Genomic DNA, 18,501 nt, shown 5'->3' with positions numbered 1-18,501 from the left:
GGACCTGAGGACATTATCCTAAGTGAAAGAAGTCAGACAGAGAAAGACAAATATTACGTGGTATCATTTACATGTGAAATCTTAAAAAGTCAAACTCATAGAAACCAAGAGTAGAAAAATGCTTGTACAGAGAGGTTGGTAAAAAGGTACAAACTTTCAGTTATAAGATAAATAAGGTCTGAGCATCTAATGTATAGTGCAATGTATAATGGTGACTAGTTAATAATACTATATTGTGTGAATGAAATTTGCTAAGAGAACAGAACTTAAATGTTCTTACCAAATATAAATATTTTGTGTGTGTGTGTGTGTGTGTGTGTGTGTGTGTAAAATAGGTGATAGATGTGTTAATTAGATGGGAGGAATTCTTTATTAGTATATATATGTATATGTGTATCAAATCATCATGCCAACTACTTTAGAAAAAGTAGCTACTATTTACTTTTGGGCCTTACAAAGACTTCAGACAAACCATAGATTCCTTAGTTCTACCACAGTTTCTTCTTTGATCCTAGGTTCAGATTCATAAGACGACAAAATGAAACACAAGTTGGGACAGTTTGCCAGTATTGCCAATCTGTACTTAGCTCAGATCATACTGCTCAGCTATTTTGGCAGTGGTTTTACTCCATGTAGAATTTTGTTGCTCTTGAGGTTTGACATTACCTACAAACATGCCCTTGCTTTATGGAATGGACCTGCTTCATCTGGAAAATTGCCAGCAAATGAGCAGTCATACTTGCAGTTTAAATTCAATAAATATCAGTGGCATTTCCCTATATAGAGAGTACTTTGCTTTTCAGATACTATATCCCTGCTTTACTGAATTGCAGTAGATGTTAGGAGTTAAAGGAGGATTGGGGTTCCATGCAACAGTGTTATGAGTAGACATAAAATATCTTAATCTGCTTTGGACTGTAGCCACTCTCCCCCCTTAAATTGTAGAGAGAGTGATACAGGGAACAATGCAAAGTAACAAAAAGTGAAGAGCTTTATACCTAAAATTTCATGTAGAACTCCAGGAAAGCTAATGTAGGCCTTAAGATAACCTTCCATCCCAAATCTCAGGTGTTTCTAACATACTTCAGGTTGAAGAACGGAATAAACAGACAGAGGAAAGAGAAATGAGTTAATATGTGAGTTTTACCAGAGTGGCTAGAAAAAATATAAAGGAGGTGATTTGACCTTCTCTCATCCAGAGAAAGATATACTCTTACAATTTTAGCAGTGTGAAAAGTATAAGAACTTTTAAGAATTACTAATTTCGTCCCTAGTATCTATACCACTTGCATTTGCCTTATCCATAACAAGTTTTCCTCCCTGATACCGTGGAAGAAGATAGGAGAAAGTAGACCTCTCCTTTTCTAATCTAAAATAAAGTAGTCTAAATTACCAACCCCTGGTTCAGTTATGCAGTTTATTTCCCAAAATAACTGTTTTCAAAATACTTAAAATTTTAACTTGAATGGAATATTATAGCATTAATACCCACCACTTCTAAATGCCATTTGCTGATCTTAAAATAATTATCCTCTACTCATCCTTACCCTTTCCTGACAAGTATTCTCTCCCATAGTAATTATGTGTCAGAGAGAAGCAATGAGGTAGGAAGTCCTGAGCTCATATACTCACTGCCAAGATACCTTTTTCTAGTCCTTTTTTTCTGTCTATGAGACCTTTTGGCACATTGTGTCTTGACTCATTTTTTTCATGTTCTGTTTTTTATAAGTGTTTTCTGTGTTCATTTGCATCAACTAGTTTTATTATTTAAAGTCAAATGGCTTTTTATTATGCCTACTAGAAGCTTAGATAATAAGATGCATAAGTTCACAAATTGAAAGTTTTTATATGAAAGAAGTAATTTATTACTTTGTTGAGCCTAAAGGGAAAAACACTTATCTCTTTTTGTGGGTGATCCACAAAATCCTGAAAAACAAAATAATGGAGAAGTCTTATGCTTTATAATTAAAATATATGCAGATTATGACTTATATGTAGAGGTCAATTTATGGCTTGACCTCCAGCTTATAAACTGTGTCCTACAAGTACATTTAATAATTGATGGTTAAAACCTTAAATATATTTTCCACATAAGCATTATTTTTAATGACTACAGAATGTTCCCTCATGTAGATATGGTATAATACTCTTAAGTTGTCCCTGGTTTTGGGGGGGCTTTTTTGTTTCGTTTTGTTGTGTTTGATGTTGTAATAAATGAACATTTTTCTGTATAAAACTTAGTTTCCTGTTTGCTACCTACCTACGCAGGCCCCTGTAATCACTGGTCTTATTACCCGGTGGTATTCTTTAGAAGATTAAATGACCTAACATTCTTAAAGTGTTTGGCATAGTGTGTGGCACACTGAAAGTGGAGAATAAATGCTATTCACAGACCTTTTCCTGATCAACATTGGGATAAAGAAATAAGAAGGTTTGAAATGGGTTCTTTGAGGTGAACATTGAAGTCTAGCAACAGCACAGCCTATGAAGCCAATAGGAGAAGGAAAATCCAAAAGATTGAAGCTCTGAGATGGAAAGAGTTTCGGTGGTCATTCAAATGTATTGATTGTTCCCAGTTGTGTATTCTTTATCTAAAAGGAATACCTTAACTGGAGAATGTTGGGATATGAATGTGTTCCTTTTAGTTAAAATGTGTAAGTTTGTTAAAGTAATATATAATAGAGAAACATTATAAAAGCACTCTTTAAAATAGTGCAACCGTTGTATATGTTATCTTTGTTTATTGTATTTGTATTTTATATATTTTATAATATGTTATTCACATGTATGTCCAATGATGTGTTCCCTGTTTTCTTTATTTTTTATTTAATTATTCTAGTCACGTGAACTGGAAATTTCAGTTTATTGGCGTGATTGGCGATCTCTGTGTGCTGTAAAATTTCTGAGGTTAGAAGATTTTTTAGACAACCAACGGCATGGCATGTGTCTCTATTTGGAACCGCAGGGTACTTTATTTGCAGAGGTAATAAATGTATTTTATTAAATATGCATAACTACCATTGAAATTATATATGTAGGCAACATGATGTAGAAGTGGGAAGAGTATTAGGCTGAATGGCAGACACCTTGAATTCTTGGCTCAACTCTGCCACTAAATAGGTATGTTACCCTAAGACAAGTCATTTATCCTCTCTAGGTCTGTTTTCTCATCTAGAAAATGAGGAGATGGAACTAAATTATATCTCAGATTCTCTAAGTTTTCAAACTTGCAAGTTTATTGAATTTCGTGAACCATAAATCTAATGCTATAGTCATGTCAACTTGAATTTTCTTCACTGCAGGTTACCTTTTTTAATCCAGTTATTGAAAGAAGACCAAAACTCCAAAGACAAAAGAAAATTTTTTCGAAACAACAAGGTAATTACTGAGAAATCAAGTACAAAGTGTTTTGGTGTTATCTTAAATACTTTAAAAATGTATATACTATTTAAAAAGTGATATCCATCTTTTCTTTTTGTTTTCTTCTTATTTGTTCAATTATTTACTTCTAAATTTTGTTACGGAAAATTTGAAACATGCATAAGTATAGAGACTAGTGTGATGTGCCATCACTCAGCTTCAATGACAGTCAGGTTATGTCCAATTTTGTTTCATCTGTGTTCCATCACTCACAGCTTCCTCAGATTATTTGAAGCAAACCCAGACATCATATAGATTCATCCATAAATATTACAGTTAGTATCTCTAAAAGATAAGAATTCTGTTTTTAAAACCTTAACCACATACCATTACTAGACTTAAATGAGCAATTCCTACGTATTTATTTTTAAAACTGATTTTGCTTTTTTGCACTAGCCTTTAATAATGAATAGTTAGGAACTGGTTTTTTAAGTGACAAATATTGTTTTTTCTTCATAAGTTATAAACCGATGAATATGAATTCTTAAATTATGGCTTTTGGTAATATATTTAAAAAATACTTGTTCTGTTTTCTTTATTTACAATATCCACAGGCAAAACATTTCTCAGAGCTCCTCAAATGAATATTAATATTGCCACTTGGGGAAGACTAGTGAGAAGAGCTATTCCTACAGTAAATCATTCTGGCACCTTCAGCCCTCAAGCCCCTGTGCCTCCTACAGTGCCAGTGGTTGATGTACACATCCCTGAACTAGCACCTCCAGCTAGGTATGTGTCTTAAGATTTTTAAGCATTTCTTTTATAAAATAGTTATTGTGACATTTGTACATATTGATTACAGTGAACCTATTAAAAGTCTCATTTTTTCCAAATAGTATTTTGAAACTAGTGCTCTGCTTACTTTTAAAACAATAAAATTGTTTGCCTTAATTGTAAAGTTATTTAAAATATATACTTTTGATTACTGCTTTTGGTGAATTGCTTTATCTTTTATAAGTGATTCTGCAGTAACCAAATTGGACTTTGATCTTGAACCTGAGCCTCCTCTGGCCCCACCACGTGATTCTTCCCTTGGAGAAATAGATGAATCTGCTGAATTAAGAGATTTGGATACACAAGGACAGGTAAGGCATTTTAAACCTTGTATAATTCCTTTTCACCAAATGAATTACCAGTAAAAGCATCATAGTGAATGAGATGTTAAAAACATCTCATTTAACATTTTAGTTAAAAAATGCCTGTGTGAACTGTGTTGTTTATGTTTCTTGTGAATGAAACATAAAAACCTCTGGATGCTCATGAGCCAGGAGAGATGGAATAGGCTGCTTAATCTAGGAGCACAGGAGCATGGCTGATATTGGATGACATGTTGCCTGAAACACTGTGCATCTTCTAACTAGGTTAACATGATTTTTGAAAATGCATGTAAGATGAAAGTAATGTATTCATTTTTTTAAATTGAAATATGGTTGATTTACAACATTGTGTTTCAGCTGTACAGCATAGTGATTCAGTATTTTTTCAGATTCTAGTTCATTATAGGTTAGTACAAGATAATGGGTATAATTCCCTGTGCTATACAGTATATCCTATTGCTTATCCATTTTATATATAGTAGTTTGTATCTGTTAATTCCATACCCCTAAATTGTCCCTCCCCCCTTCCTCCTCCCCTTGGTAAGCACAAGTTTGTTTTCTAAATCTATGAGTCTGTTTCTGTTTTGTATATACATTCATTTGTATTATTTTTTAGATTCTACATATGAGTGATATCATATACTATTTATTTCTCTGTCTGACTTACTTCACTAAGCATAATATTTTCTACGTCCATCCATGTTGCTGTAGAGGGCATTATTTCATTCTTTTTTGGGGGGGAGTAATATTCCAGTGTGTGTGTGTGTGTGTGTGTGTGTGTATACACACACACACATTTTTTAAAAATTTTATTGAAGTATAGTTGATTTACAGTGTTGTGTTTAATTTCTGCTGTATAACAAAGTCACTCAGTTATACATATATATATTCTTTTTCATATTCCTTTGCATTATGGTTTATCACAGAATATTGAATATAGTTCCTTGTGCTATGTTGTAGGACCTTGTTGTTTACCCATCCTATATGTAATAGTTTGCACCTGCTAATCCCACACTCCCAATCCTTCCCTCCCCCAAACCCCCTCCCCCTTAGCAACCACAAGTCTGTTCTCTATATTTGTGAGTCTGTTTTTGTTTCATAGATACGTTCATTTGTGTTTTATTTTTGATTCCACATGTAAGTGATATATGGTATTTGTCTTTCTCTTTCTGACTTACTTTGCTTAGCATGATAATCTCTAGGTCCATCCATGTTGGTGCAAATGACATTATTTCTTTTTAATGGCTGAGTAATTCCATTGTATGTATGTGTGTGCTATATATATATATGTGTATATATATATATATATCACATCTTCTTTATCCATTCATCTGTTGGTGGACATTTAGGTTGTTTCCATGTCTTGGCTATTGTAAATAGTGCTGCTATGAACATAAGGGTGCGTGTATCTTTTTGAATTAGAATTCATCTGGGTATATGCCCAGGAGTGGAGTTGCTGGATCATATGGCAACTCTATTTTTAGTTTTTTGAGGAACCTCCATACTGTTTTCTATAATGGCTGTACCAATTTAAATACATTCCCACCGATAGTGTAAGAGGGTTCCCTTTTCTCTACATCTCTCCAGCATTTATGATTTGTAGACTTTTTAATGATGGCCATTTTGACCGGTGTGAGGTGGTACCCCATTGTTGTTTTGATTTGCATTTCTCTAATAATTAGTGATGATGAGCATCTTTTCATGTGCCTGTTGGCCATCTGTATGTACCACATCTTCTTAAGCCAATCGTCTGTTGATGGCCACTTGGGTTGCTTCTGTGTAACTGGCTATATTGTAAACAGTGCTTCTGTGAACATTGGGGCTCATGTATCTTTTCAAATTAGTGTTTTTGTTTTTTCCAATGTATTCATTTTTTTACCTTTTTTAGATAAGAGTAATATATAATTAATAACCATAAAAATGAATATCCAATATCTGAATTTTATTTTCTCACTCATATTTATATCAACTTTTAACATTTTTTTAACTATCCTTACCTAATAAGTTGTTTTCTGAATGTTTCTATGATTTAATGAGTGTTTAATATTTTACAGGTTTCAGAAACAGTTTTTGATACTGAGAATGACAGAAATAGACTACTTACAAAATCTCAATCTGAATATGAGCCTGATATTCCTCAATCAGGCCTAGAATATAGTGATATTCATGAACTTGAGGACAGAAGGTAAAGAATATGTACACAGCTTTGCTACATGTTTAGTCCCATACTTTTGCCTTATTTTTGATTGACATTACTGTTTTCAGATCTCAACAAATGTTTCAGTTTAATCTACAAGACTTCCGGTGTTGTGCTGTCTTGGGTAGAGGACATTTTGGAAAGGTAATCTTTTAAATTTTCTTGGTATGCCTACAAAAGTAATAACTCACGTGGGAAATAATTATTTTAATCTCATTTCAGGTGCTTTTGGCTGAATATAAACACACTAATGAAATGTTTGCTATAAAAGCCTTAAAGAAAGGAGACATTGTGGCTCGAGATGAAGTAGACAGGTTAGTTTTTTAAAAATGAAATTCTTTATTTTTCTGAAAATGTAGCTTATCGTGAAAAATCAGTGTATGTATTGCAACAACAAAACTTTCTATTTTCCTAATACACTTGACCATCGAATAACATGGGTTTCAACTGCATGGATCCACTTAAACATGGATATTTTTCAACAGTAAATGCTACAATATTACATGGTCTATGGTTGGTGAATCCACAGATGTGGAGGAACTGCAGATACAGAGGGCCGACTATAAATTATGCACGAATTAACCCCCATGTTGTTAAAGGGTCAACTGTAATAAGTAAAGAAACTAAATAAATTAATGCATAAGGTAGGCATTAATTAAATGTTTTTCTTTCTAGCTAACTCCCTCTTCCCCTTCTTAAGACATTTTACTGCTGAGTGAATACCAAGGAAAGATGATGAAATGTTTAAATTAATTCTAATAAGCTTTTATACTTGGAAATTTTAAACTGTTTATATGGAATAGGAACTGTTATACATCTGTGGTTTGGTGAGGATATTTCCTGTTCATACTACAGAAGTAATAAGATGTCATTTACAAATAATCTTCAGTTAACTGAATGGTTAATATATTTTGCTTTTGAAAATGCACCTACATCTATTTTTTGCTCTATGTTTCTGAAAATGGTATTTTTTGACCACAGCATCTTACATTTCTGGGTGTACATTGATACGGATACCTCTGCCTCTACAATTATTAAAACGTAAGGACTTTGGGGATAATATTGTAATTAGGTTAGAGAATATACTTTAAAAGACTATCTCAAATTAATGGAGTGGTTCAACATGGAAATTATTGTATAATAAAATGGCATATTTATTACAGAATGAGGCTTTCATTTGATATTTAGAAGCAGCAGTATTTTTCTTAAACCACCAGTTAAGGAAGCACCAGTTGATATTAATAGAAGACAGCCCTGTATAATGAGAACAGCCTGTGATTATCAGTGAGAAGACTTCTCTAGTTCTGATTGTTCCTTCTTAATTAATGATTTGATCCCAGGGCAATTCACTGAACATCTTTGAGCCTCAGTTAACCCACATATTTTTAAAATATATTTTTTGGTAATACTTGCCTTACCGAATTATATTAAGTGCCATATAGATATATCAAATTGCTATTTTTAATATTTTTTCCATGATATGGGAAGTTCTTAGAATTAGGATAGATCTTAAAAGATGCAGGTTTCTTTATATAAAAAAAATCTTTTCCTTTTGGATTTGCCTGTTTGTTTTTTATCCATTTCTCATACTTCTCAATTATATCAAAATAAACTCCTCCCTGATCTAAAACTACTTAGAGAGATTTTGCATAATATTTTTGAAATATTCTGAACACTAGAGTATATGCTAACAACTGTATATTTCTGTTACATAAGTAGTTAAAGCAAACCTTTAATTACACTGTCAGTTTGTTTTAATTACAATAATAGTAAGGTCAAGTGTTTTTCTTTTCTGGAAGAATGTTTGCTTTATTCCAGATTCATATATGGTAAATTCATTTATATCCTAAAATAACAGGAGACTGGTACTACCCAGTTAATAATGGGAAAGTGGTAATTACTTGGTGGTTTATATAACTTTCTGCTACATTGTTACTACTTTGAGCCACGTCTCTGTAGGAAAAAACTTCCTAATTAAATATAAATAGAATAATATTAATATTACTATTAAAGAAGAATGTCTGGATTAGAGGATGAAACTTTAGCCAGAACCTGGGACATTACCCCTACTTAAATTTAATCCAGCCTTAGTGAAAAGTTGATGAGTAATCTTTATCTAACTTCAGTTATAAATCCATATATTCAGTAACATAGAAGTAAAATAATCTCCAGTAGAACCAGAAAAACAGAGAAATGTAAAATTCAGAGTGAGAAATAAAACTCACTCTTAGAGGACTTTGAGGAAGGCAGCAGAAAAGAGAGCAATTAGAGGAAGACAAGAAAAAAAATTAATTTAGGAAATAAGAAAACAGACCAGCATGTTTTTAAAAGTTATATAACTTGCAAGTCTGAATAGTAAACAACTAAGCAGAAATCTTTTATATCCACTTTCTATCTCATCCTTTTAATAGATCCATAGAATTCAATGTTATTGCATATCAGTGGGGTTTTTTTTCCTATAGATGTTTCTGAAATACTTGATGTTTCTTAACGACAGTTTTCCTTTCTAAATTTTCTCTTTCTAGTGTGAATTTTATTATTTTACTTATAGAAAATTCCAAATCAACTTGTTTTTTGTTGTTATTTGGTTTGGTTTTTTTTCTTCTAGTTTTATTGAGATATAATTGACATGCAGTACTGTATAAGTTTAAGGTGTATAGCATAATGATTTGACTTACATACATCATGAAATGATTGTCAAAATAAGTGAACATCATAGAGATACAAAATTAAAGAAATAGAAAAAAAAAATTTTCCTTGTGATGAGAACTCTTAAGATTTACTCTTTTAACAACTTTCATATATAACATACAGCAATGTTAACTTCATCATATTGTACATTATATCTCTAGTACTTATTTATCTTATAACTAGAAGTTTGTACCTTTTGACTGCCTTCATCCAATTTCCCCTCCCCTCACCCCATCTCTGGTAACCACAAATCTACATCTTTATTAAGGAACACAAATTATGCACTAACTTCAAAGTAATGTAATTCATGTACAAAGATCACGTTTTCCACCTACCATTAGTAGAACTTCTTTCTGAGTGCCATCTTCCCCCACTCCTGAGTAGGAATGTTAAATGTGTGTTACTGTTATGCCTCACTCAGCTTCCTTGTCTTACCAGTTCACATTTCAAAACAACAGGATAGACTTGGAAGTATATTTTTGTAGTTGCAGAACAAAAACACAGCTAGCCAGATTTTCTGTATATATCATATATATGTATATATGATTTAATCCTAAGATTAGCCTTATTAATGTTGTAATTTTCCACTGACCAAAATAACTATTTATATAGTTTTTAAGTTTCTATCATGTCTAATAATGTACTGAAGGAAGTACACCAAAAAATGTTACAATGGAACTAGTCACTTAGGGAGATAAAACATAAATACATTAGTTATATAAATAAAACAGATTAGATATGTTTGAGTTTAAGCTGAACAATATAGATAATCGCAGCTCATAACAGGGGGAACATCAAATGAAGGTGTGCTGGTGGATTTAGGTAAGGCCTTGTAAAGAAGATTGGATTTGTGCTGATCTTTGGCAGATGGAAGATATTTGGGAACATGGAGAGGAGAGAAATGACAAGATAGAGGAAAATGTTCTGGACAGAATGAAGTTTGAAGTTTTGAATAAGGTTGGATTGTTTCATGGACTTTTAAGGAGAATATACAATTTAGATTAGATTGGGAAAAGTTAAAGACTTACGGAGCAGCTTTCTGGTGTGCTGTATAATGCTTAAAATTAAAATTATTGTTCCTGTTGGGGTCTATAAAAAGATCCTTCCTCCTTTACCTAATAGTCCTAAAACATCTATCCAGCCCTCATCAATATTGTCAGTCCTCATCAAACAATTCTATGAATGGCATTAAAACCATTTTAAGAGGAATTCTGGTTAATCCTTTAGACCATTTACATGTTCAACACAGGTCTAACCTTATACTTATCCAGCTGAGAATTAGTAATTCACCCATAGTGGATTAGTAATTCACCCATAAACCATACACAGTGAAGAGGCCACGTTTGCCATCTAGTTGAGCCCAAAACATCTTGCCAGTTTGTCTTATTTCATCCGAATATTTTATCCTCATTAGCCAAAATTTAGATTGACATAGTAAATCAATTGTTTTAGAATCTGTCTTACAGATCTTGCCCAATTAGACATTGTTTTCCAATAAATTTAAATGGTGATAGTCAAAGCTGTTAACTGTTCTTTCTAATCTTCTGTGAATTTATTTCTAATAGTGACTTAATTTGTAGTAACATTTAGAAACCTTGCAAATGTATGGAGACATAAGCCCAACACTTTAGAAACAATTACAGTGGGGCTTTCTGTTTTGAGTATATGTAAAGTTGTAAACAGATTGTGTGAAATAAGAGGGTAAGAGTTCATCTAGAATGTGACCATATTAAATGGAGTTTAAACACTATTTCATAATAGCTGCATTTACTGTCAGTATTTAAAACTGAACAGGTGTTTTAGTTCATAATTCAGAATATGACTATATTAACAGAGCAATAAAAATTCCATGTTCCTTCTACACAACAGGTATACTCTTAAATGTTCATAGCAGTATAATCTGGATACCCAAACAAACGCTTTAATCTTTAAGTTAAACTTTTTAAAATTAACTCTGAAGAGATCCAAAAGAAAGGAGAATGGGTCTACCTCCTTCTAACATTAGAATTTTGGTTTGGTATTTTGAAATCAATAACCAAATACACGCACACACACACACACATCTAAGGAGTTCTTTAATTTTAAAAATGAAAGCATTATTAATGCTTTTCAACAAACGTTAATGTCAATTTTTGATTCCAGTCTCAAAAACAAACAAAAATGCCTATTTTGTATTAGAAACATAAACGTAATTTAATTGGTAATAAAATACGTCTGTAGGTATATTTATTTTGATCAGGTGTTTAAAGTGTTAATTCCAAGTTGTATTTGAATAATATTTGACCTGGTTTTCTTCTGCTTTGAGGTGTTTTTTGTTGTTGTTGTTTAGATTTTGTTTTCTCTTTTTTTGTTTTTCCCCAGTTATACATACACATGTATCTATTCTTTCTCATATTGTTTTCCCATTTACGTTTTTACATAGTACTGAACAGAGTTGCTTGTGCTATACAGTAGATCCTTGTTGGTTATCCATTTTAAATACAGCAGTGTGTACATGTCTGCTTTGAGTTTTAAGTCAGGTTGATTTACTAAATATTTTCAGGGGGAAGAAGAGTGGTATTTTTTGCTATTTAGGCAAAATTGTTTCAGAGTCAGTAAGTTTGACCACTGTTCTTTTAAGCAGCTTGTAAGAGTTCTTACAGGGAAACCTGTGATAGCTATAGATTTTATAGATAAATTGTATCATTCTCCAGGAGCTTCCTTGAAGTATGTTATAGAATTCTCCATGTAACCTCTTTATTTTCCAGTTAGCCTTCTAAATTAAAATTTTATGCAGTGTATCTTTACCTCTCAGCTTCATATATTATATGATAGAATATTTGGATACCATAGCTTGTGAATTATAAATATATACTGTCCTTGAAATTGCCTTGAGCAGAAAATTTGTATTTTAAAATTATGCTTTAGGTTGCTAAATCCTTTGACCAATTCCTGAAAATTTTTCACAATTCACTCCTAATTAAGCCTTTTTTATTAACTGTTACCACTAGCCATATGTGTGCTACTCTGATACTATCAATGCGAACTTATGTCATGCTAATCATATTTAGTTTTCATTAATATATTTCTATTAAAGTTATATATATCAAGTAGCCCAAATTTTTCAAAGCATTTGTAGCAAAACTAGGACACGTTTTATGGTTTTAAAGTTATAATGGTTAAGAACTTTGCTCATTTTAGAGTTTAGTAATTTTTAAAGAATGTTATTTCCAACTAGAACTTTAAAAAAAAATACCAGTGATTTTTAAATGTTTTCTCTTACAGCCTGATGTGTGAAAAAAGAATTTTTGAAACTGTGAATAGTGTAAGGCATCCCTTTTTGGTGAACCTTTTTGCATGTTTCCAAACCAAAGAGCATGTTTGCTTTGTAATGGAATATGCTGCCGGTGGGGACCTAATGATGCACATTCATACTGATGTCTTTTCTGAACCAAGAGCTGTGTGAGTATTTAGCATTTCTCTGAGTTTCTTCATGACTGATTTCTTTCTGGGAAGGAAAAAAGCTCTCTGAATTTTAGATTTATTTTTTTCCCTCATATGGAAAATAGATGAAGAAATAATAGAACTCCTTACTTACCTTTTTGCCATAAATAAATGTATCTATTTTTCTCTGTTGTTCATGTTGAAAATTTCATGGATTACCCTAAATCACAATTGATAATTTAGATATACAATTTAGGTTTATTTTAGTAAAATTTCTTTTTTTCCAGTATATTTTCTCCCTAGGGAATGCCATCTAGGACCATGGCTTTAAATATTAACTATACTCAAAGTACACTGTTAAGTGAAAAAAGAAAATGTAGAAGAGTTTGTATTATATATTTGTATGACATATTTGTATTTGCATTTTAAAGGGTAATTTAAAAGAGTATGTCTTAAGTGTTTGCTTGCATGTGCTTACAATACCTCTAAAGAATATAAAAGAAATTGGTATGCGTATCGCCTCCAATGAAAGGCATGGAATCCAGATATGATACTTAATAAATAACTGGGTATACTGTTTAAAATATATATTTCACTGAATGCTTACAGGATGTCAGGTACTGTGTTAAATATTTTAATTTATCACTAAACCCCTTTTTGTAGTTTTTGAATTTGATATTATATGAAGGTTTTACTTATTCAGATGCAAAAGAATAAATAATAGCAAACATTTGTGATTAAACATAATTATATATATTCTTCCCCTGTTGTTATCCCAGTTTTGAAGCTCTTAAGTGTTGGAGCTAGGATTTGAACCTAGGAAAATGCTCTTAATAGCTACACTGTATATGCAGGTGTTTACCAAATGTATATCTCCAGCCCTTACCTCTTACCTAAACTTCCAATTCCAACAACATTCAGCAGCCAACTTGACTCTTCCCTTTATATGGCTAATAAGTATTTCTTGTTTAACATCTCAGAATGAACGCCTGATATTTCCCATTTTCCCCCACCTCACCCACCACTCCCCAGCCTGTTACTCTTCTAGGCTTCTCTGTTATTAAATGGCAATACCATCTACCAGTTGTTCAAGCCAAAACACAGGAGTCATTCTTGATTCTCTTTTTTCCTTACATGCAACATCCAAATTCTACCTCCAAAACATAACCCAAATCATAAAAATCATAAAGCAGTAGTAAAACGTTATTGAATTTTTATCACTTGTCTGTATTCTGACAGCTGACATTTGTGTAACATTTTTACTTTCATTCCTTTATTTGATTCTCATAACCATCAGAAGTATAATACAGCAGATAGTAGTACTAGGGCATTAGTTCTGATGGATAGTGAAGCTTTCAGAAAAGGAGGCAAAAGCCACAAAATAATAGAAGGCTACTAATAATTAATTCCCTGCATATTTAAAAATTAATATTTAAAAATTAAAAGCAGGGCATCTAGACTACTACTACTAGCCTTGTGCTAACTGCCTTGGGAATTTATTTTGTTATGCCTTTTCTTTAATAAATATAAAATCCTATTTTGCCTTAACAAACTTTTTATTTTTGCTGAGAGTACAAATTATATAGTACCAATGAAACAATTAAGCCCAGTGAAATACAAGAATAAAACGCTTTATTGCAATACTTCATATCTAAAGTACCTCCCTCTAATCATTCAGATCTCACCTCAAATGTCATTCCTTTGGAGGTCTTTCCTCATTACTTTAATTAAAATACCACTGTATCACTAATGTCTAAATCAGGCCACACTCTATTCTATTTTATATTTTATATTCTTCATAGCACTTTATACCTGAAATCACCTTATTTATTTTTTACATTTTTATTGTCTGTCTCCCCTCACTAAAGGGGAGCAACAAGGACTATGTGTATTCTATGTACTAGTGGAACACCTAGAAGGGTGACTCACATATGCTAGGCAAACATTGTATTCTTATTGCTTGAGATGAAGGAATCGAAATTAATTTGAGTCCTAGCTTTGCTGTGTTCTGGCTATGTCGCTTTAGATAAATTAGTTACTCTTTCTGAGAGCTTCATTTTCTGCTTCTGTAAAATATTTATCTTAAAGGTTTGATTTGATGATACCCAGTATACCCAGTTATTTATTAAGTATCATTAGGACAATCTGTTTACAAATAATGGAGCAAAAGAGAAATCAGGGTATTTTTATGATTGTTACAGTATTGTTTTGCCACCAAAATAAGTTTGCTTAAAAAAAACTACCTTAAGCAATTTTAGAATCATATTTGTTTTAATGGACTTAAGCTAAATCTTTTAAACTTATGATAAATAATTACATAAGATCTAATGTATAATCAAATATTTATAAATAGTTGCATTTAAAAAATCTCCAAATTATGGTTCCATTTTTGTAAAAATAAAGAAACACAAAACATATCTACATGTACACGTAAATGCATTCTAAAATTTGAAGGACATTCACCAAACTAACAAAAGTAGTTACCTTTATGGATAGTAGTGGCATCAGGGTGAAATGGAGATGGATGAATGAAAAATTGTGCTTTAGGGTAGGGGTATTATGTGTATTTTATAGAGGAAATATCCATGTGTTACTTGTAAAATTAAGAACTGATTCTCCGAAGTGTCTCCTTATAGGGTATTCTACACTGAAGACAGATCTGCATTTTTTAATTCATTCATTTAGTTATTACCTACCTCCTTATTCAGTAAGGCTATTGTGTATCAAGCATTTTGCTAAGCATTTAGGCTAAACACTGAAAAAGACAAACATGGTCCGATCCCTCAAGAGTTAATATTCTAGCTGGGTTGAAGTTTTTCTAAGATCTAAACCTGTTTATCCAATTTCTAGACCTCTTTACCTGTCCCAAGGCAATTTGAGGTCAATATGTGTAAAGGCAAACTCACTTTCCCCACAAAACTTTGGCTACTTCTGTATTTCTCCACCTATTCATTACAATAAAAAGGAAACCTTGAGAGTTATCTTCATCTTTTCCCTTTCCCTCGTCCTTTATAGCTAATGAGACACCAAGTCCTATCATGCTCATTTTAAAGTTTCTCTTGAATCCATCTCTTATCCTCTTTGTTGCCACTACATTAGAGGTACTCATGATCTTTCATCTGTACTATCATTTTAGCCTTATCTGTTCCTTTTCCCTCTGGATATCTACCTACTTCCACTCCACTTCATACTACTATCAAGAAAGTTCTCTAACATAAATCTGATTATTCTGCCCTGATTAAAATTGTTTGATTTGCTATCACTAAGAGAAGAATTTTCAGTACAGGCATACCTCATAGATATTGCAGGTTCAGTTCCATACTGAAACAAACATCATAATAAAACAAATATAATAAAATGAGTCGTGAATTTTCTGGTTTCCTGGTGCATATAAAAGTTACATTTACAGGGCTTCCTTGGTGGCATAGTGGTTCAGAATCCACCTGCCAGTTCAGGGGACATGGGTTCGAGCCCTGGTCTGGGAAGATCCCACATGCTGCGGAGCAACTGGGCCCGTGAGCCACAATTAACTGAGCCTGCGCGTCTGGAAGCCTGTGCTCCGCAAAAACAGAGGCCGCGACAGTGAGAGGCCTGCGCACCATGATGAAGAGTGGCCCCTGCTTGCCACAACTAGAGAAAGCCCATGCACAGAAACGAAGACCCAACACAGCCATAAATAAATAAATAAATAAATTAAAAAAAAAAAGTTACATTTACACTATACTGTAGTCAATTAAGTGTTCGATAGCATTATGTCTAAAAAAAACCAATATACATACCTTAATTAAAAAATACTTTATTGTTAAAAAATGCTAACAATCATCTGATCCTTCAGCAAGTCGTAATCTTTTTGCAATAATAATGTCAGAAATCACAGATCACCATAACAAAAATAATAATGATGAAAAACTTGAAATATTGAGAGAATTACCAAAATGTGACACAGAGACCTGAAGTGAGCAAATGCTGTTGGAAAAATGGAGCCCATAATGTTACTCCATTCAGGGTTGCCACAAACCTTCAATTTGTAAGAAAACACAGTTGTCTGTGAAGCACAATAAAGTAAAAACACAGTAAAACAAGGTATGCCTGTGTTCATAATATGACATTCAAGGTCCTTCACAACTTGATCTCAGGCTATCTTTTCAGCTGCATCTCCCGCTACTTCTTCCTCATCCTTTACTTCAGCCACAACAAACTCATTATGGTTGTCAAACAGGTTATGCCTTTTACACGCCTATTCCTTTCCCTCTTAGGAGCATACCCTATATTTCCCATACAAAAGTTCTACCTTTCATACCGTCCTGCCTTTATGATGGCATATTGTACTTTCTTCGAAGAACCAGATCAAATGTCTACCCCAAGGGCTTCAATGACTCCACCAGGCAAAGTTAATGGCTTCCATTTTAGAGACTGCATTTTTCTTATTTTTAAATTTCACCCCTAATATTTAGCACATATCTTACTTATATGTCTGGCACATAGTAAGGACTAAATAAATACTTGTGAAATTAGTTAACTACAGAGTTCTGCTTTGAAGCATAAAAGTATAAACTGGGATTCATGAGTAGTGGAATTTATTAAACTTCTTTTGATTTAATTCTTAAAACAGATTTTATGCTGCATGTGTAGTTCTTGGGTTGCAGTATTTACATGAACACAAAATTGTTTATAGGTAAGTAAAGTTTTGATATTTTCTAATTGCTTATTTTGATATGAAGTAGAATTAAAGATAATTAAGAAGGATATTTTGTTTAACCAGCTTCTTAATTTTCTCTTTTGTATGATAACTGATCACTAAAAAAGTTAAACTCCAATTTTGAAAGACATGGTTAACACAATAATTAATGATAAATTTCTTTGTTACTGGTCCTCTGCCCATTACCTAATTAGAATAGTCAAATTATAAGTTGACCTATGATAACACAATTTACCAACAATATTCATCCTGGTGAATACTTTATATTCAACTGATCCACTTGTGCCAGATTATAAAACATCACCTTGCTTCCTTCATTAAGCCTTGCTGTCAACTAGACAGTGTACTTGGTGACATATCTGATTTATGTACTGGCACAAACTCCTTACCAAATTGCAGACTAGTTCGAAATAGTTCATAGCCCAGCAATTACTCTATGGTTAACACTTTGAATAACATTGCTCTAGATCAGACAAATTATGGGAAGGCCAGTAAGAATTAAAAGACTGTAAACATCAGTTTATTCAAACATCTAACAATGTTTCCAAGATAACAGTTTCCTAATGGCCCTATTTAACTTAAAGAATAAAATATTTTCAACTTAATTTGTAATCATTTAATATGACTTAATAGCTTCCTCTTTATTGTGAATTATTCTCTTAGAAGGTTAAACCTGCTCCCTTATACCTTACTTATACTGTTTGTTTGATAATTCATTCTTATGGATGGCGTGTAGGCAAACTTCAAAGTTAGTCCAAGTCCGAGAGCTCCCTGATGGTCTTGTGCTTTGGATTTGGCTCTTTCACTGCCGTGACCCAGGTTCAGTCTCTTGTAGGGGAACTGAGATCCCCACAAGCTGCGTGACATGGCCATTAATTAATTAAAGAATTAATTAATTAATTAAACTTGAGTTAAAGATCCATGAACTCCTTCTGAGCTTTAAAATATATATTTAAATAGATCAAACATTTCTC

At 32.5% G+C, this 18,501-nt stretch overlaps 1 protein-coding gene across 2 annotated transcripts in view; it reads left to right on the top strand.

Moving 5' to 3' along the window:
- PKN2 (protein kinase N2) overlaps positions 1 to 18,501 on the top strand; it is a 128,545-nt gene that overhangs the window by 101,523 nt on the left and 8,521 nt on the right. For both annotated transcript variants that reach the window (XM_004262998.4, XM_004262995.4), the window contains 9 exons: positions 2,840 to 2,983; positions 3,303 to 3,378; positions 3,975 to 4,149; positions 4,379 to 4,505; positions 6,572 to 6,702; positions 6,783 to 6,858; positions 6,937 to 7,028; positions 12,670 to 12,846; positions 17,441 to 17,503. In XM_004262998.4, coding sequence (XP_004263046.1) covers positions 2,840 to 2,983; positions 3,303 to 3,378; positions 3,975 to 4,149; positions 4,379 to 4,505; positions 6,572 to 6,702; positions 6,783 to 6,858; positions 6,937 to 7,028; positions 12,670 to 12,846; positions 17,441 to 17,503 — 1,061 coding nt within the window. The remainder of the gene's footprint in view (positions 1 to 2,839; positions 2,984 to 3,302; positions 3,379 to 3,974; positions 4,150 to 4,378; positions 4,506 to 6,571; positions 6,703 to 6,782; positions 6,859 to 6,936; positions 7,029 to 12,669; positions 12,847 to 17,440; positions 17,504 to 18,501) is intronic.

Source organism: Orcinus orca, chromosome 1, assembly GCF_937001465.1.
Source record: "Orcinus orca chromosome 1, mOrcOrc1.1, whole genome shotgun sequence".
Taxonomy (NCBI): domain Eukaryota; kingdom Metazoa; phylum Chordata; class Mammalia; order Artiodactyla; family Delphinidae; genus Orcinus; species Orcinus orca.
This window is presented reverse-complemented; position numbering and strand designations above follow the sequence as displayed.